This window comes from Nerophis ophidion, unplaced genomic scaffold (genome assembly GCF_033978795.1).
Source record: "Nerophis ophidion isolate RoL-2023_Sa unplaced genomic scaffold, RoL_Noph_v1.0 HiC_scaffold_34, whole genome shotgun sequence".
Classification (NCBI taxonomy): domain Eukaryota; kingdom Metazoa; phylum Chordata; class Actinopteri; order Syngnathiformes; family Syngnathidae; genus Nerophis; species Nerophis ophidion.
Window position 1 is genome coordinate 124389 of NW_026906956.1, and position 20799 is coordinate 145187.

The 20799-nt window shown below is 40.2% G+C and overlaps 1 protein-coding gene across 1 annotated transcript in view; it reads right to left on the reverse strand.

The window, feature by feature from the left end:
• The window catches only part of LOC133546607 (oocyte zinc finger protein XlCOF8.4-like), a 462363-nt gene that overhangs the window by 27619 nt on the left and 413945 nt on the right, over positions 1–20799 (reverse strand). The window contains exon 3 of the mRNA XM_061892391.1: positions 2119–3383. Within this exon, the coding sequence (XP_061748375.1) occupies positions 2119–3383 (1265 nt within the window). The remainder of the gene's footprint in view (positions 1–2118; positions 3384–20799) is intronic.

Below are 20799 nucleotides of genomic sequence, written 5' to 3' on the forward strand. Positions count from 1 at the left end.
ACTTTAGGGTTGAAAGTGAAGATGTGAGGTGAAATAAGTACAAATGCAGCAATAAAAACAAGCAACTCCACTCACGATGACTCTAAAGTTCAGTGATGTGTTGCTAACTTCAGACTTTTTCTTCTTTGTTGATGTTTTGCAGGAGTTAACATTGATTTACCATGAAATGATTAACGTGGACCCCGACTTAAACAAGTTGAAAAACTTATTGTGGTGTTACCATTTAGTGGTCAATTGTACGGAATATGTACTGTAATGTGCAATCTACTAATAAAAGTATCAATCAAACAATCAATCAATGATGTAACAATGCTGCTAATCTACTAGAGTCCACATTTTGTGAAATATTTTATTCATTCATACTTTTAATTGGATAATAACATCAATAAAATGCAATGAAAGAAAATGTGTGAAAAAAACCCCCAAGTGAAAATAAAGATGACAATGAGAAAATCAAATAAAATAGTAGCATGATACATGATATATACATGCACACAACTTAAAAAGTAACTCCAGGACAACATATAACAGTAGAAGATGAGAAGCACTACATACAACATCAAATATACATTCATATTAAAGGGTAACATTATCACAATTTCAGAAGAGTTAAAACCAACAAAAATCAGTTCCCAGTGGCTTATTTTATTCTTCTAAGTTTTTTTCAAAATTTTACCAATCATGGAATGTCCCGAAAAAAGGCTTAAAAGTTCCTGATTTTCGCTATCTGTAAATCCACCGTCCATTTTCCTGTGACGTCACATAGTGATGCCAATACAATCAAACATGGCGGACAGACCAGCAAGATATAGCGACATTAGCACGGATTCAGATTCGGGTTTCAGCGGCTTAAGCGATTCAACAGATTACGCATGTATTGAAACGGATGGTTGGAGTGTGGAGGCAGATAGCGAAAGCAAAATTGAAGAAGAAACTGAAGCTTTTGAGTGAATAGCTATTGAAGCTATTCGGCGATCGCCTTCTAACCAACGATTGCATATTTTGACCACTGGAGCAACTTAAATCCGTCGATTGGTAAGTGTTTGTTTGGCATTAAATGTGGGTGGAGGGAAAGGCTGGAGGCAAATATAGCTACAAATGTACATACAGCTAGCCTAAATAGCATGTTAGCATCGATTAGCTAGCAGTCATGCCGTGACCAAATATGTCTGATTAGCACATAAGTCAAGAACATCAACAAAACTCACCTTTGGGATTTCGTAGACTTTATCGTTGGAAATACATCTGCTTTGAGTGTCGCAAGATATCCACACATCTCTGTGCCATCTGTCGTAGCATAGCTGTCGTCGGTAAAATGTGCAGAACAAACAAGGGACTTTCGCATCTTTTGACCTTTGGTGTACTTGAATCCGTCGATTGGTATGTGTTTGTTTGACATTAAATGTGGGTGGAGGGAAAGGCTGGATGCAAATATAGTTACAAATGAGGCATAACGATGCAATATGTACATACAGCTAGCCTAAATAGCATGTTAACATCGATTAGCACGCCATGCTAATCGATGCACACTCCACGTAAGTCAACTTTAATCCGTCCCTGTTCATGTTGTTACACCCTCCAACAACACACCGACGAGGCATGATGTCTCCAAGGCACGGAAAACATTAGAAAAAACGGAAAATAACAGAGCTGATTTGACTTGTGTGTGTAATGTGTTTGAGAAAATAGTGGATTGCTTCCCGTTGTAACGTCACAGGTGAAAGGTCATTGCTCCGACAGCAAACAATTGAAAGGCGTTTAAATCACCAAATTCACCCTTTTAGAGTTCCGAAATGGGTTAAAAAAACATATGGTCTTTTTTTCTGCATCATCAAGATATATATTGACTCTTACATATGTCTGGCGATAATGTTCCCCTTTAAAATTGCAATTTAGTAAACTAAAGCGGCCGTATTGGCATGTGTTGCAATGTTAATGTTTCATCATTGATATATAAACTATCAGACTGCTTGGTCGGTAGTAGTGGCTTTCAGTAGGCCTTTATATTTAACGGTAGAAGATGAGAGGCACTACATACAACATCAAATATACATTCATATTAAACATGCTGTGTTTTTAAAGTACATTTAGCACAATCACTAAGTGTTTTTAAATCCCTGCAGCTTCCATGACTGTTACACACTTGTGTTTACTGACCTGATACTTATGCCAGAACGTCTTATCACACACAGTGCAACTAAATGCTTTCTCTCCAGTGTGTGTTCTCATGTGTCTGGTCATGACAAGATTTGTGGAGAAATGCTTCTTACAAACAGGGCAAGTAAAAGGTTTCTCTCCAGTATGTGTTCTCATGTGTGCGGACATGTTAGGCTTTGTGGAGAAAGTCTTCTTACAAACAGAGCAAGTCAAAGGTTTCTCTCCATTATGTGTTCTCATGTGTGAGGACATGTTAGACTTTGTCGAGAAACTCTTCTTACAAACAGAGCAAGTAAAAGGTTTCTCTCCAGTGTGTGTTCTCATGTGTGTGGAGATGTCAGGCTTTCTGGAGAAACACTTCTTACAAACAGAGCAAGTAAAAGGTTTCTCTCCAGTATGTGTTCTCATGTGTGTGATCATATGTTGCTTCGTGGAGAAACCCTTCTTACAAACAGAGCAAGACAAAAGTTTCTCTCCAGTGTGTGTTCTCATGTGTCTGGTCATGGCAGGCTTAATGGAGAAACTCTTCTTACAAACAGAGCAAGTAAAAGGTTTCTCTCCAGTGTGTGTTCTCATGTGTGTGGTCATGGCAGGCTTAATGGAGAAACTCTTCTTACAAACAGAGCAAGTAAAAGGTTTCTCTCCGGTGTGTGTTCTCATGTGTGTGGTCATGTGTTGCTTTGTGGAGAAACTTTTTTTACAAACAGAGCAAGTAAAATGTTTCTCTCCAGTATGTATTCTCTTGTGTCTTGTAAAATCAGTCTTCAGTCTAAATGATTTCCCACATTCAGAGCAGTCAAAGTGTTTGTTGTTAGTGTGATGTCTCGTATCACCTTTGGAGTCATTTTTACTCTCCAAAGGTTTTTGGATGTGGTCACTGTGATCAGAAGAGTGTGACATCATGTGGTCCATGTCTGACAGTGGAGCAAAGATGCTGTCTGGTTCTGACTTTATATCTTCACAATGCTCTCCATCAGCTTCTGTGATGTGTTGACTTACAAGCTCCGCCCCTCTGTTCTCCTCACTTTGACTGTGATGAAGCTGTAAGGACTGAGCTTCATCTTCATCATTATCCTCCACCAACCTTTGAAGCTGCTCCCACAGTTCCTCCTCTTCCTCTTTAATGTGGGAGGGGGTCTGTAGCTCCTTCTGTCCCACACTGGAGCTCCACTCCTGCTGCTTAGAGGGAATCTCTTCTTGACTCTCTGCTGACACCTGCTGGACGTCTGCAGAACATAAAACACAAATGAGGTGTTACTGTATTGAAGTTTGCAGTATTCAAACTATTCACATGTGAGCTTTTTTTTTTTTTTCCCAAGATGGCGCTGCTGTAGTGGCTGCTGTTGGCAGGAGCTCTGTGCTCTTGTGTCATCCTTTTGTGTTTCCCTCTTGTTTTCATGTGTTATTATATATTTTTTTGCTTTTTGGTCCGGGACCCTTTGGGACTGTGTGACAAGGGGTGGCACTTTCGTGACCTCTGTGGTGCTTTTTTTGGGGACTTCTGGATCTGCCTCCCGGGAGCCTTTTGGCCATGGAGACCAGCTGCTGGGTCTCTGCCACACCGGAGTCTGTTTGGAGGGACTGGAGGAGATGCGGATGAGGGGACAGGACTGCGGCGCTAGCACTGAGCGCTGGGACGGAGAGGCTTCAAGGTGTCTTGGCTGGGTGAGCAGGTGTCGGACACCTCAGTCACCTTGGACGTATCCTCGCTCATCCATGCGGACTGGACATTGGCCGAGAGTGGAGTTGGCTGTCTTGGTTGCTTTGTTGGGTCTGCTTCTGTCTCTGGCCATGCTCCCTCCACCCCAGCGGACGATGGTGTGGAACACCGCAGAGGCCACCAAAGTGTATATGTTTATTTTACTTTTTATTCATGTATGTATGTAGAAGTGTCTGCTTGTATCTGCTGCTTTAATGTCTTTAATGTCCTTTGTGTTCTTTGATGTTTGATGTTTCCCTCTTACACACATGGAAGAGGGATGTGTACTATGGCTATGAGTTGTTTTTTCCCTTGGCCTCAGTCTGCACCCCCTCTCCAGGGCCCAGGCTAAGACCAATTTTTATTTTATTTTATTTTAATCTTCTATTTTTTCTCCCATTCCCCGCCCTTGTTTACCTGTATCTCATCTTTTTTGTAAGGGGCGCTGGAAGCCGGCAGACCCGTCAACGATCATGTTCTGTCTCCCTGTAATGTTTGTCTGATCTTGAATGGGATTGTGCTGAAAATTTTAATTTTCCTGAAGGAACTCTCCTGACGGAATAAATAAAGTACTATCTAATCTAGGCCAAATAGACAGTGATGGGCAAACTACCTGGAAAATGTAGTAAGCTAAGCTACAAGTTACTCTCCATTAAATGTAGCTAAGCTATCCTCAGAGAATTGTAGCAAGCTACACTACACGCTACACTGCAAAAGCAGCGTAAAAATACCCATCATCTGAAACAGGTAAATTCCCAAACAAAATGAAAATAGCTAAAATTGCACCAATTTATCAGAATGGAGACAAACACCAATTTACAAATTATAGACCTGTTTCTTTACTTCCACAATTTTCTAAAATTATTGAAAAACTGTCCAATAACAGATCAGAGAGTTTTACAGACAAACATAGAATATTAGATGAGAACCAATATGGATACAGAGCTAATATTTCAACTTCGATGGCTGTAATAGAAATGACAGAAGAAATGACCAATGCAATAGATAGTAAAAAAAAAAATATGCGGCAGCAGTGTTTATTGATCCAACTAAAGCATTTCACACAATTAATTACAATATTTTAATCAAAAAACTAGAACGATATGGCACCAGAGGGCTGGTCTTAAACTGGATTAGAAGTTATTTAACCAACAGGAAACAATACGTGAAGCTAGTTGAACACACTTCTACAACACTAAATATATCCTGTGGTGTACCTCAGGGATCAATACTAGGACCAAAATTATTCTATCTTTATACGTCGGCCCCGCGGGACTCCTCGGGGAAGTGTGGGCGACGGCCCCACAGGCCCGGGCAAGCCGCTTGCGTGCTGACCGAAAGGAAGTGTCACCGAACGTTCGGCTTGGCTGGTAGGCATCCCGGCCGGGAATCCAGAAGCCAGTAAACACGCTAGCGGGTCGGGCTTCACGGTGGCAGAGGGGTTAGTGTGTCTGCCTCACAATACGAAGTTCCTGCAGTTCTGGGTTCAAATCCAGGCTCGGGATCTTTCTGTGTGGAGTTTGCATGTTCTCCCCGTGAATGCGTGGGTTCCCTCCGGGTACTCCGGCTTCCTCCCACTTCCAAAGACATGCACCTGGGGATAGGTTGATTGGCAACACTAAAATTGGCCCTAGTGTGTGAATGTGAGTGTGAATGTTGTCTGTCTATCTGTGTTGGCCCTGCGATGGGGTGGCGACTTGTCCAGGGTGTACCCCGCCTTCCGCCCGATTGTAGCTGAGATAGGCGCCAGCGCCCCCCGCGACCCCAAAAGGGAATAAGCGGTAGAAAATGGATGGATGGATATATAAATGACATTTGTAAAGTTATAAAATACTGAAAGTTAGTATTATTTGCGGATGATACAACAGTGTTTTGTTCAGGAGAGAACACACAGAAGATAATACAAATAATAACAGAAGAAATTTAATCAAAAAGATGGTTTGACAAAAACAGACTCTCTTTGAATCTCGGTAAAACTAAAATAATGCTATTTGGTAAAAGTAGAAAAGAAGTGTCAAACACAAATACAAATAGACGGAATAGAAATTAAAAGAGTAAATGAAACCAAATTTGTAGGTATAATGATTGGTGATAAAATGAACTGGAAATCTCATATAAATTAAAGCTGCAAGCAGCGTTGGTCGGGTCCGCCGTTGGCCGCCGCCGCCGCCGCCGTGTCCCAAGTCCCGATCTTAGTCAGACCAACATAGAGGTCTTTGTTTCATGTCTCTACGACATTCCTAACAGAAGTTACAAGCAGTTTTGTCTGGAAAAAGGTGACAGCTTTTTACAAAATTTTTATTTTGAAGGGGTAATTGCCAACTTCCTGTTGATTTTAACTGAAAGATGCCACCTATCAAAATGTAGGTCTAAGTGAGACATACATAGAGGTTTTTGTTTCATGTCTGTCCGACGTTCCTACCAGAAGTTACAAGCAGTTTTATCCGTTTCCTCTTCCTAGGAGCAGTTTTTCTGTGTTTTTTTCAAAAATTGCAATAGAGCGCAATTTTGAGTTTTAAGGTTTGGTTTTTTCACTAGATCGCAATTTCTGCCAGTCCTGATGTGTGTGCCAAGTTTGGTGAGTTTTGAAGCATTTTAAGGGGGTCAAATTGCAGCTCAAAGAGGCAAAAATAGCATTTTTTTGCGAAAATTTTGCTTTGAATGAGTTTTTGCAAGATTTCTGTTGATTTTGGGTATAGACATTTTTTATTGGAAATGTAGGTCTTAGTCAGACCTACACAGAGGTTTTTGTTTCATGTCTCTACGACATTCCTGACGGAAGTTACAAGCGGTTTGTTTATGTTTTTTGCTAGGGGGCGCTAGCGCGCAATTTTAATTTTTGGGGTTTGGTTGCTTAATATGTTGGGGAGGGACACCGTACCGACGTGTGTGTCAACTTTGGTGAGTTTTGAAGCATGTTAAGGGGGTCAAATTAGGGTATTGTCTGTGTTGTATTCCTAGGGGGCGCTAGAGCACAATTTTGAGTTTTGGGGTTTGGTTTTTTCACTAGATCGCAATTTTTGCCAGTCCTGATGTGTGTGCCAAGTTTGGTGAGTTTTGAAGCATTTTAAGGGGGTCAAATTACAGCTCAAAGAGGCAAAAATGACATTTTTTAGGAAAATTTGCGCAGGGGTTCTTTGAAGGCGCGTAAAATCCAAACCGGAGCAGTAATCACAACTTTGTCCGACCACTTTTTTTAAAAGGGTTCAATCTCTCTCCTGTGCGAGTTTGAAGCCGAAACGACAAACACACTGGGAGGAGTTTCGATTTGAAAAAGGTGACGGGTTTTTACAAAACTTTTATTTTGAAGGGGTAATTGCCAACTTCCTGTTGATTATTTCTGCTAGCTGTCAATTACTAAAATGTAGGTCTTAATGAGACCTACATAGAAGTTTTTGTTTCATGTCTTTCCGGCATTCCTACCCGAAGTTACAAGCAGTTTTGTCTGTGGTTTCTTCCTGGAAGCAGTTTTTTCTGTGTTTTATTGAAAAATTGCGCTAGAGCACAATTTTGAGATTTTTTTTTTTTTTTTTTCATTAGATCACAATTTCTGCCAGTCCTGATGTGTGTTCCAAGTTTGGTGAGTTTTGAAGCATTTTAAGGGGGTCAAATTGCAGCTCAAAGAGGCAAAAATAGCGTTTTTTGGCGAAAATTTTGCTTTGAAAGGGTTTTGCAAAATTTCTGTTGATTTTAGGTATAGGAGTTTCTGATGGGGAATTTAGGTCTAGGTCAGTTCTACATAGAGGATTTTGTTTCATGTCTCTACGACATTCCTACCGGAAGTTACAAGCAGTCTGTTTTTTTTTTTTCGTAGGGGGCGCTAGCGCGCATTTTTCATTTTTGGGGTTTGGTTGCTTAATATGTGTTTTTGCCAAGCCTTACCGATGTGTGTGCCAAATTTGGTGAGTTTTGAAGCATGGTCAGTGGGTCAAATTAGGGTTCGAAGCTGCGGAAGAATAATAATAATTAAAGCTGCAAGCAGCGTTGGTCGGGTCCGCCGTTGGCCGCCGCCGCCGCCGCCGTGCCCCGAGTCCCGATCTTAGTCAGACCTACATAGAGGTCTTTGTTTCATGTCTCTACGACATTCCTAACAGAAGTTACAAGCAGTTTTTTCTGGAAAAAGCTGACGGCTTTTTACAAAACTTTTATTTTGAAGGGGTAATTGCCAACTTCCTGTTGATTTCAACTGAAAGATGCCAATCATCAAAATGTAGGTCTAAGTGAGACCTACATTGAGGTTTTTGTTTCATGTCTGTCCGACGTTCCTACCAGAAGTTACAAGCAGTTTTATCCGTTTCCTCTTCCTAGGAGCAGTTTTTCTGTGTTTTTTTCAAAAATTGCAATAGAGCGCAATTTTGAGTTTTAAGGTTTGGTTTTTTCACTAGATCGCAATTTCTGCCAGTCCTGATGTGTGTGCCAAGTTTGGTGAGTTTTGAAGCATTTTAAGGGGGTCAAATTGCAGCTCAAAGAGGCAAAAATAGCTTTTTTTTGCGAAAATTTTGCTTTGAATGAGTTTTTGCAAGATTTCTGTTGATTTTGGGTATAGACATTTTTTATTGGAAATGTAGGTCTTAGTCAGACCTACACAGAGGTTTTTGTTTCATGTCTCTACGACATTCCTGACGGAAGTTACAAGCGGTTTGTTTTTGTTTTTTGCTAGGGGGCGCTAGCGCGCAATTTTAATTTTTGGGGTTTGGTTGCTTAATATGTTGGGGAGGGACACCGTACCGACGTGTGTGTCAACTTTGGTGAGTTTTGAAGCATGTTAAGGGGGTCAAATTAGGGTATTGTCTGTGTTGTATTCCTAGGGGGCGCTAGAGCACAATTTTGAGTTTTGGGGTTTGGTTTTTTCACTAGATCGCAATTGTTGCCAGTCCTGATGTGTGTGCCAAGTTTGGTGAGTTTTGAAGCATTTTAAGGGGGTCAAATTACAGCTCAAAGAGGTAAAAATTATATTTTTTGGGAAAATTTGCGCAGGGGTTCTTTGAAGGCGCGTAAAATCAAAACCTTAGAACTTATCACAACTTTGTCCGACCACTTTTTTTAAAAGGGTTCAATCTCTCTCCTGTGCGAGTTTGAAGCCGAAACGACAAACGCACTGGGAGGAGTTTCGATTTGAAAAAGGTGACGGGTTTTTACAAAACTTTTATTTTGAAGGGGTAATTGCCAACTTCCTGTTGATTATTTCTGCTAGCTGTCAATTACTAAAATGTAGGTCTTAATGAGACCTACATAGAAGTTTTTGTTTCATGTCTTTCCGGCATTCCTACCCGAAGTTACAAGCAGTTTTGTCTGTGGTTTCTTCCTGGAAGCAGTTTTTTCTGTGTTTTATTGAAAAATTGCGCTAGAGCACAATTTTGAGATTTTTTTTTTTTTTTTTTCATTAGATCACAATTTCTGCCAGTCCTGATGTGTGTTCCAAGTTTGGTGAGTTTTGAAGCATTTTAAGGGGGTCAAATTGCAGCTCAAAGAGGCAAAAATAGCGTTTTTTGGCGAAAATTTTGCTTTGAAAGGGTTTTGCAAAATTTCTGTTGATTTTAGGTATAGGAGTTTCTGATGGGGAATTTAGGTCTAGGTCAGTTCTACATAGAGGATTTTGTTTCATGTCTCTACGACATTCCTACCGGAAGTTACAAGCAGTCTGTTTTTTTTTTTTCGTAGGGGGCGCTAGCGCGCATTTTTCATTTTTGGGGTTTGGTTGCTTAATATGTGTTTTTGCCAAGCCTTACCGATGTGTGTGCCAAATTTGGTGAGTTTTGAAGCATGGTCAGTGGGTCAAATTAGGGTTCGAAGCTGCGGAATAATAATAATTAAAGCTGCAAGCAGCGTTGGTCGGGTCCGCCGTTGGCCGCCGCCGCCGTGTCCCGGGTCCCGATCTTAGTCAAACCAACATAGAGGTTTTTATTTCATGTCTCTATGACATTTCTAACAGAAGTTACATGCAGTTTTGTCTGGGTTTTTTCCTAGGGGGCGCTAAGCGCAATTTAGATTTTTGGGGTTTGGTTTTTTATTAGATGGCAGTTTTTGCCAGTCCTGATATGTGTGTAAAATTTGGTGAGTTTTGAAGCATGTTAAGGGGGTGAAATTACAGATCGGCGATTCTGGATGTTGTTGATAAATGGCTTTCGGTCTGCATAACAGAGCTTTAACTAGCACTTTGAAGCATTTTAAGTGGGTGAAATTACAGCTCAAAGAGGCAAAAACGTCATTTTTTAGGAAAAGTTGCGCAGGGGTTTTTTGAAGGCGCATAAAATCCAAACCGGAGCAGTAATCAAAACTTTGATCTATACTTTTAATCAGAAGGGTTCAAACTCTCTCCTGTGCGAGTTTGAAGACGAAACGACAAACGCACTGGGAGGAGTGTCGATTTGAAAAAGGTGACGGGTTTTCACAAAACTTTTATTTTGAAGGGGCAATTTTTAACTTCCTGTTGATTTTTGCCGAAGGATGTCGATTATCGAAATGTAGGTCTAAGTCAGACCTACCTAGAAGTTTTTGTTTCATGTCTTTCCGGCATTCCTACCGGAAGTTACAAGCAGTTTTGTCTGTGTTTTCTTCCTGGAAGCAGTTTTTTCTGTGTTTTATTAAAAAATTGCGCTGGAGCGCAATTTTGAGTTTTTTTTTTTTTTTTTTTCATTAGATTGCAATTTCTGCCAGTCCTGATGTGTGTGCCAAGTTTGGTGAGTTTTGAAGCATTTTAAGGGGGTCAAATTGCAGCTCAAAGAGGCAAAAATAGCATTTTTTGCTAAAATTTTGCTTTGAATGAGTTTTTGCAAAATTTCTGTTGATTTTGGGTATAGACATTTTTTATTGGAAATGTAGATCTCAGTCAGACCTACACAGAGGTTTTTGTTTCATGTCTCTACGACATTCCTAACGGAAGTTACAAGCAGTCTGTTTTTTGTTTCGTTTTAGGGGGCGCTAGAGCGCAATTTTCATTTTTGGGGTTTGGTTGCTTAATATGTTGTGGTGTCACGGTAGACCGACGCGTGTGTCAACTTTGGTGAGTTTTGAAGCATGTTAAGGGGGTGATGTTGGGGCGCGACGGTGCGGAATAATAAAGAATAATAATAATTAAAGCTGCAAGCAGCGTTGGTCGGGTCCGCCGTTGGCCGCCGCCGCCGCCGCCGTGTCCCGAGTCCCGATCTTAGTCAGACCAACATAGAGGTCTTTGTTTCATGTCTCTACGACATTCCTAACAGAAGTTACAAGCAGTTTTGTCTGGAAAAAGGTGACGGCTTTTTACAAAACTTTTATTTTGAAGGGGTAATTGCCAACTTCCTGTTGATTTCAACTGAAAGATGCCAATCATCAAAATGTAGGTGTAAGTGAGACCTACATAGAGTTTTTTGTTTCATGTCTGTCCGACGTTCCTACCAGAAGTTACAAGCAGTTTTATCCGTTTCCTCTTCCTAGGAGCAGTTTTTCTGTGTTTTTTTCAAAAATTGCAATAGAGCGCAATTTTGAGTTTTAAGGTTTGGTTTTTTCACTAGATCGCAATTTCTGCCAGTCCTGATGTGTGTGCCAAGTTTGGTGAGTTTTGAAGCATTTTAAGGGGGTCAAATTGCAGCTCAAAGAGGCAAAAATAGCATTTTTTTGCGAAAATTTTGCTTTGAATGAGTTTTTGCAAGATTTCTGTTGATTTTGGGTATAGACATTTTTTATTGGAAATGTAGGTCTAAGTCAGACCTACACAGAGGTTTTTGTTTCATGTCTCTACGACATTCCTGACGGAAGTTACAAGCGGTTTGTTTTTGTTTTTTGCTAGGGGGCGCTAGCGCGCAATTTTCATTTTTGGGGTTTGGTTGCTTAATATGTTGGGGAGGGACACCGTACCGACGTGTGTGTCAACTTTGGTGAGTTTTGAAGCATGTTAAGGGGGTCAATTTAGGGTATTGTTTGTGTTGTATTCCTAGGGGGCGCTAGAGCACAATTTTGAGTTTTTGGGTTTGGTTTTTTCATTAACTCGCAATTGTTGCCAGTCCTGATGTGTGTGCCAAGTTTGGTGAGTTTTGAAGCATTTTAAGGGGGTCAAATTACAGCTCAAAGAGGTAAAAATGATATTTTTTTGGAAAATTTGCGCAGGGGTTCTTTGAAGGCGCGTAAAATCAAAACCTGAAAACTTATCACAACTTTGATCTATACTTTTAATCAGAAGGGTCCAAACTCTCTCCTGAGCGAGTTTGAAGCCGAAACGACAAACGCGCTCAGAGGAGATAACTTTTGAAGAAAGGTGACGGGTTTTCACAAAACTTTTATTTTGAAGGGGTAATTGCCAACTTCCTGTTGATTTTTTCTGCTAGCTGTCAATTATTAAAATGTAGGTCTAAGTGAGACCTACATAGAAGTTTTTGTTTCATGTCTTTCCGGCATTCCTACCCGAAGTTACAAGCAGTTTTGTCTGTGTTTTCTTCCTGGAAGCAGTTTTTTCTGTGTTTTATTGAAAAATTGCGCTAAAGCGCAATTTTGAGTTTTTTTTTTTTTTTTTTCCATTAGATTGCAATTTCTGCCAGTCCTGATGTGTCTTCCAAGTTTGGTGCGTTTTGAAGCATGTTAAGGGGGTCAAATTACAGCTCAAAGGGGCAAAAATAGCATTTTTTAGCGAAAATTTTGCTTTGAATGGGTTTTTGCCAAATTTCTGTTGATTTTAGGTATAGGCATTTCTAATGGGGAATCTAGGTCTAAGTCAGACCTACATAGAGGTTTTTGTTCGATGTCTTTACGACATTCCTAACGGAAGTTACAAGCAGTCTGTTTTTTTTTTTTCGTAGGGGGCGCTAGCGCGCATTTTTCATTTTTGGGGTTTGGTTGCTTAATATGTGTTTTTGCCAAGCCTTACCGATGTGTGTGCCAAATTTGGTGAGTTTTGGAGCATGGTCAGTGGGTCAAATTAGGGTTCAAAGTTGCGGAAGAATAATAATAATAATAATTAAAGCTGCAAGCAGCGTTGGTCGGGTCCGCCGTTGGCCGCCGCCGCCGTGTCCCGGGTCCCGATCTTAGTCAAACCAACATAGAGGTTTTTATTTCATGTCTCTACGACATTTCTAACAGAAGTTACATGCAGTTTTGTCTGGGTTTTTTCCTAGGGGGCGCTAAGCGCAATTTAGATTTTTGGGGTTTGGTTTTTTATTAGATGGCAGTTTTTGCCAGTCCTGATATGTGTGTAAAATTTGGTGAGTTTTGAAGCATGTTAAGGGGGTGAAATTACAGATCGGCGATTCTGGATGTTGTTGATAAATGGCTTTCGGTCTGCATAACAGAGCTTTAACTAGCACTTTGAAGCATTTTAAGTGGGTGAAATTACAGCTCAAAGAGGCAAAAACGTCATTTTTTAGGAAAAGTTGCGCAGGGGTTTTTTGAAGGCGCGTAAAATCCAAACCGGAGCAGTAATCAAAACTTTGATCTATACTTTTAATCAGAAGTGTCCAAACTCTCTCCTGTGCGAGTTTGAAGCCGAAACGACAAACGCACTGGGAGAAGTGTCGATTTGAAAAAGGTGACGGGTTTTCACAAAACTTTTATTTTGAAGGGGCAATTTTTAACTTCCTGTTGATTTTTGCCGAAGGATGTAAATTATCGAAATGTAGGTCTAAGTCAGACCTACCTAGATGTTTTTGTTTCATGTCTGTCCGACATTCCTACTGAAAGTTACAAGCAGTTTTGTCTGTTTTCTCTTCCTAGGAGCAGTTTTTTCTGTGTTTTATTCAAAAATTGCGCTAGAGCGCAATTTTGAGTTTTATTATTTTTTATTTTCATTAGATCGCAATTTCTGCCAGTCCTGAGGTGTGTGCCAAGTTTGGTGAGTTTTGAAGCATTTTAAGGGGGTCAAATTACAGCTCAAAGAGGCAAAAATAGCATTTTTTGCGAAAATTTTGCTTTGAAGGCGTTTTTGCCAACTTCCTGTTGATTTTAGGTATAGAACATTTTTATTGGAAATGTTCATCTAAGTCAGACCTACATATAGGTTTTTGTTTCAAGTCTCTACGGCATTCCTAATGGAAGTTACAAGCAGTCCGTTTTTTGTTTCTTCCTAGGGGGCGCTAGCGCGCAATTTTGATTTTTAGTGCTCGGTTTTTTTATTAGATGGCAATTTTCGCAGATCCTGATGTGTGTGTCAAATATGGTGAGTTTTGAAGCATGTTAAGTGGGTCAAATTTCAGCTGGAAACGGCGGCGGAATAATAAAGAATAATAATAAAACGCAGCAGATTCAATAGGGTCCTTGCATGGCAAAGGACATGGATGTCCTTTGCCATTGCAGGGCGGACCCTAATTAAAGCTGCAAGCAGCGTTGGTCGGGTCCGCCGTTGGCCGCCGCCGCCGTGTCCCGGGTCCCGATCTTAGTCAAACCAACATAGAGGTTTTTATTTCATGTCTTTACGACATTTCTAACAGAAGTTACATGCAGTTTTGTCTGGGTTATTTCCTAGGGGGCGCTAAGCGCAATTTAGATTTTTGGGGTTTGGTTTTTTATTAGATGGCAGTTTTTGCCAGTCCTGATATGTGTGTAAAATTTGGTGAGTTTTGAAGCATGTTAAGGGGGTGAAATTACAGATCGGCGATTCTGGATGTTGTTGATAAATGGCTTTCGGTCTGCATAACACAGCTTTAACTAGCACTTTGAAGCATTTTAAGTGGGTCAAATTACAGCTCAAAGAGGCAAAAACGTCATTTTTTAGGAAAAGTTGCGCAGGGGTTTTTTGAAGGCGCGTAAAATCCAAACCGGAGCAGTAATCAAAACTTTGATCTATACTTTTAATCAGAAGTGTCCAAACTCTCTCCTGTGCGAGTTTGAAGCCGAAACGACAAACGGGCTCAGAGGAGATAACTTTTGAAGAAAGGTGACGGGTTTTCACAAAACTTTTATTTTGAAGGGGCAATTTTTAACTTCCTGTTGATTTTTGCCGAAGGATGTCAATTATCGAAATGTAGGTCTAAGTCAGACCTACCTAGAAGTTTTTGTTTCATGTCTTTCCGGCATTCCTACCGGAAGTTACAAGCAGTTTTGTCTGTGTTTTCTTCCTGGAAGCAGTTTTTTCTGTGTTTTATTGAAAAATTGCGCTAGAGCGCAATTTTGAGTTTTATTATTATTTTTTTTCATTAGATCGCAATTTCTGCCAGTCCTGATGTGTGTGCCAAGTTTGGTGAGTTTTGAAGCATTTTAAGGGGGGCAAATTGCAGCTCAAAGAGGCAAAAATAGCATTTTTGGCGAAAATTTTGCTTTGAATGAGTTTTTGGAAAATTTCTGTTGATTTTGGGTATAGGCATTTCTGATGGGGAATCTAGGTCTAAGTCAGACCTACATAGAGGTTTTTGTTTCATGTCTTTACGACATTCCTAATGGAAGTTACAAGCAGTCTGTTTTTTTTTTTTCGTAGGGGGCGCTAGCGCGCATTTTTCATTTTTGGGGTTTGGTTTTTTTATTAGATGGCAATTTTCGCCAGTTCCGATGAGTGTGTGAAATTTGGTGAGTTTTGAGGCATGGTCAGTGGGTCAAATTAAGGTTCAAAGAGGCGGCGGAATAATAATAATAATAAAGAAAGAATAAAACGCAGCAGATTCAATAGGGTCCTTGCCATGGCAAAGGACAGAGTCCTTTGCTGGCAGTGCGGACCCTAATTAAAGCTGCAAGCAGCGTTGGTCGGGTCCGCCGTTGGCCGCCGCCGCCGCCGCCGTGTCCCGAGTCCCGATCTTAGTCAGACCTCCATAGAAGTTTTTGTTTCATCAGTCTACGACATTCCTAACAGAAATTACAAGCAGTTTTATCAGTTTATTTTCCTAGGGGGCGCCAAAGCACAATTTTCATTTTTGGGGTTTGGTTTTTTTATTGGATGGCAATTTTCACCAGTCCTGATGTGTGTGTAAAATTTGGTGAGTTTTGAAGCATGTTAAGGGGGTCAAATTATAGATTTACGTTTCTGGATGTTGTTGATAAATGGCTTTCGCTTGGCATTGTATAGCTCTAACTTGCACTTTGAAGCATTTTAAGGGGGTCAAATTTCAGTTCAAAGAGGCAAAAAAGGCGTATTTTGCGAAAATTTTGTTTTGAAGGGGTTTTTGCCAACTTCCTGTTGATTTTAGGTACAGAAGTGTTTATTGGAAATGTAGGTCTAAGTCAGACCTACACAGAGGTTTTTGTTTCATGTCTCTACGACATTCCTAACGGAAGTTACAAGCAGTCTGTTTTTTGTCTCTTCCTAGGGGGCGCTAGCGGGCAATTTTCATTTTTGGGGTTTGGTTGCTCAATAAGTTGGTCTGCCGCTCCATACAGACGTGTGTGTCAAATTTGGTGAGTTTTGAAGCATGTTAAGGGGGTAAAATTAGGGTGCGAAGGTGCGAGCGCGCCTTGGGTTGCTGTCCCCGAGCCCCACGGCAGGAGAAGCCTTGCTGCCACTATTTAATGCATTGTGAAAGTAATGCAGTTGTTGTATTGAAGTGAAAATATCAAGCTTCCTGTTGATTTTGGCCAAAGTATGTTAGTTATTCAAATGTAGGTCTAAGTCAGACCTACATAGTGGTTTTTGTTTCATGTCTCTTTGACATTCCTACCGGAAGTTACAAGCAGTTTTGTCTTTGTTTTCTTCCTAGGAGCAGTTTGTCTGTGTTGTATTCCTAGGGGGCGCTAGAGCACAATTTTGAGTTTTGGGGTTTGTTTTTTTCACTAGATCGCAATTGTTGCCAGTCCTGATGTGTGTGCCAAGTTTGGTGAGTTTTGAAGCATTTTAAGGGGGTCAAATTACAGCTCAAAGAGGTAAAAATTATCTTTTTTAGGAAAATTTGCGCAGCGGATCTTTGAAGGCGCGTAAAATCAAACCCTTAAAACTTATCAAAATTTTGATCTATACTTTTAATCAAAAGGGTTCAAACTCTCTCCTGTGCGAGTTTGAAGCCGAAACGACAAACGCGCTCAGAGGAGATAACTTTTGAAGAAAGGTGACGGATTTTCACAAAACTTTTATTTTGAAGGGGTAATTGACAACTTCCTGTTGATTTTTTCTGCAGGCTGTCAATTATTAAAATGTAGGTCTAAGTGAGACCTACATTGTGGTTTTTGTTTCATGTATTTCCGGCATTCCTACCGGAAGTTACAAGCAGTTTTGTCTGTGTTTTCCTCCTGAGAGCAGTTTTGTCTGTGTTTTATTCAAAAATTGCTCTAGAGCGCAATTTTGAGTTTTATTAATTTTTTTTTTCATTAGATGGCAATTTCTGCCAGTCCTGGTGTGTCTGCCAAGTTTGGTGAGTTTTGAAGCATTCTAAGGGGGTCAAATTGCAGCTCAAAGAGGCAAAAATAGCATTTTTTTGCGAAAATGTTGCTTTGAATGAGTTTTTGCAAAATTTCTGTTGATTTTGGGTATAGACATTTTTTATTGGAAATGTAGGTCTAAGTCAGACCTACACAGAGGTTTTTGTTTCATGTCTCTACGACATTCCTGACGGAAGTTACAAGCAGTCTGTTTTTTTTTTTTCCTAGGGGGCGCTAGTGCGCAATTTTCATTTTTGGGGTATGGTTGCTTAATATGTTGGGCTGTCCCAGTAGACCGACGTGTGTGTCAACTTTGGTGAGTTTTGAAGCATGTTAAGGGGGTCAAATTAGGGTGAGAAGGTGCGGAATAAACAATAATAATAATTAAAGCTGCAAGCAGCGTTGGTCGGGTCCGCCGTTGGCCGCCGCCGCCGCCGCCGTGTCCCGAGTCCCGATCTTAGTCAGACCAACATAGAGGTCTTTGTTTCATGTCTCTACGACATTCCTAACAGAAGTTACAAGCAGTTTTGTCTGGAAAAAGGTGACAGCTTTTTACAAAACTTTTATTTTGAAGGGGTAATTGCCAACTTCCTGTTGATTTCAACTGAAAGATGCCAATCATCAAAATGTAGGTGTAAGTGAGACCTACATAGAGTTTTTTGTTTCATGTCTGTCCGACGTTCCTACCAGAAGTTACAAGCAGTTTTATCCGTTTCCTCTTCCTAGGAGCAGTTTTTCTGTGTTTTTTTCAAAAATTGCAATAGAGCGCAATTTTGAGTTTTAAGGTTTGGTTTTTTCACTAGATCGCAATTTCTGCCAGTCCTGATGTGTGTGCCAAGTTTGGTGAGTTTTGAAGCATTTTAAGGGGGTCAAATTGCAGCTCAAAGAGGCAAAAATAGCATTTTTTTGCGAAAATTTTGCTTTGAATGAGTTTTTGCAAGATTTCTGTTGATTTTGGGTATAGACATTTTTTATTGGAAATGTAGGTCTAAGTCAGACCTACACAGAGGTTTTTGTTTCATGTCTCTACGACATTCCTGACGGAAGTTACAAGCGATTTGTTTTTGTTTTTTGCTAGGGGGCGCTAGCGCGCAATTTTCATTTTTGGGTTTTGGTTGCTTAATATGTTGGGGAGGGACACCGTACCGACGTGTGTGTCAACTTTGGTGAGTTTTGAAGCATGTTAAGGGGGTCAAATTAGGGTATTGTTTGTGTTGTATTCCTAGGGGGCGCTAGAGCACAATTTTGAGTTTTTGGGTTTGGTTTTTTCATTAACTCGCAATTGTTGCCAGTCCTGATGTGTGTGCCAAGTTTGGTGAGTTTTGAAGCATTTTAAGGGGGTCAAATTACAGCTCAAAGAGGTAAAAATGATATTTTTTTGGAAAATTTGCGCAGGGGTTCTTTGAAGGCGCGTAAAATCAAAACCTGAAAACTTATCACAACTTTGATCTATATTTTTAATCAGAAGGGTCCAAACTCTCTCCTGTGCGAGTTTGAAGCCGAAACGACAAACGCGCTCAGAGGAGATAACTTTTGAAGAAAGGTGACGGGTTTTCACAAAACTTTTATTTTGAAGGGGTAATTGCCAACTTCCTGTTGATTTTTTCTGCTAGCTGTCAATTATTAAAATGTAGGTCTAAGTGAGATCTACATAGAAGTTTTCGTTTCATGTCTTTCCGGCATTCCTACCCGAAGTTACAAGCAGTTTTGTCTGTGTTTTCTTCCTGGAAGCAGTTTTTTCTGTGTTTTATTGAAAAATTGCGCTAAAGCGCAATTTTGAGTTTTTTTTTTTTTTTTTTTCATTAGATTGCAATTTCTGCCAGTCCTGATGTGTCTTCCAAGTTTGGTGAGTTTTGAAGCATGTTAAGGGGGTCAAATTACAGCTCAAAGGGGCAAAAATAGCATTTTTTTGCGAAAATTTTGCTTTGAATGGGTTTTTGCCAAATTTCTGTTGATTTTAGGTATAGGCATTTCTAATGGGGAATCTAGGTCTAAGTCAGACCTACATAGAGGTTTTTGTTCCATGTCTTTACGACATTCCTAACGGAAGTTACAAGCAGTCTTTTTTTTTTTTTTCGTAGGGGGCGCTAGCGCGCATTTTTCATTTTTGGGGTTTGGTTGCTTAATATGTGTTTTTGCCAAGCCTTACCGATGTGTGTGCCAAATTTGGTGAGTTTTGGAGCATGGTCAGTGGGTCAAATTAGGGTTCAAAGTTGCGGAAGAATAATAATAATTAAAGCTGCAAGCAGCGTTGGTCGGGTCCGCCGTTGGCCGCCGCCGCCGTGTCCCGAGTCCCGATCTTAGTCAGACCTACATAGAAGTTTTTGTTTCATCACTCTACGACATTCCTAACAGAATTTACAAGCAGTTTTGTCAGTTTTTTTTCTTAGGGGGCGCTAGAACCCAATTGTCATTGTTGGGGTTTGTTTTTTTATTGGATGGCAATTTTCACCAGTCCTGATGTGTGTGTAAAATTTGGTGAGTTTTGAAGCATGTTAGGGGGGCCAAATTACAGATTGGCGTTTCTGGATGTTGTTGATAAATGGCTTTCGCTTGGCATAGTATAGCTTTAACTTGCACTTTGAAGCATTTTAAGGGGGCCAAATATCAGTTCAAAGAGGCAAAAAAGGCATTTTTTGCAAATATTTTGTTTTGAAGGGGTTTTTGCCAACTTCCTGTTTATTTTAGGTATAGAAGTGTTTTATGAAATGTAGGTCTAAGTCAGACCTACATAAAGGTTTTTGTTTCATGTCTCTACGACATTCCTAACGGAAGTTACAAGCAGTTTTGTCTGGGTTTTTTCCTAGGGGGCGCTGGAGCGCAATTTTGACTTTTGGGGTTTGCTTTTTTATTAGATGTCAATTTTCGGCAGTCCTGATGTGTGTGTAAAATTTGGTGAGTTTTGAATTATGTTAAGGGGGTGAAATTACAGATCAGGGGTTCTGGATGTTGTTGATAAATGGCTTTCGGTCTGTATAACAGAGCTTTAACTTGCACTCTGAAGCCTTTTAAGGGGGTCAAATTATAGCTCAAATAGGCAAAAAATACATGTTTTAGGAAAATTTGCACAGGGGTTTTTTGAAGCATGTTAAGGGGGTGAAATTGCAGATCGGCAATTCTGGATGTTGTTGATAAATGGCTTTTGCTTTGCATAGTAGAGCTTTAACTTGCACTTTGAAGCATTTTAAGGGGGTCAAATTACAGTTTAAAGAGGCAAAAAAGACATTTTTTAGGAAACTTTGCGCAGGGCGTCTTTGAAGGTGCGTAAAATCAAAACCTTAAAACTTATCAAAACTTTGATCTATACTTTTATTCAGAAGGGTCCAAACTCTCTCCTGAGCGAGTTTGAAGCCGAAACGACAAACGCGCTCAGAGGAGATAACTTTTGAAGAAAGGTGACGGGTTTTCACAAAACTTTTATTTTGAAGGGGTAATTGCCAACTTCCTGTTGATTATTTCTGCTAGCTGTCAATTACTAAATTGTAGGTTTAAGTGAGACCTACATAGAAGTTTTTGTTTCATGTCTTTCCGGCATTCCTACCCGAAGTTACAAGCAGTTTTGTCTGTGTTTTCCTCCTGGAAGCAGTTTTTTCTGTGTTTTATTGAAAAATTGCGCTAGAGCGCAATTTTGAGTTTTATTAATTTTTTTTTTCAGTAGATTGCAATTTCTGCCAGTCCTGATGTGTCTGCCAAGTTTGGTG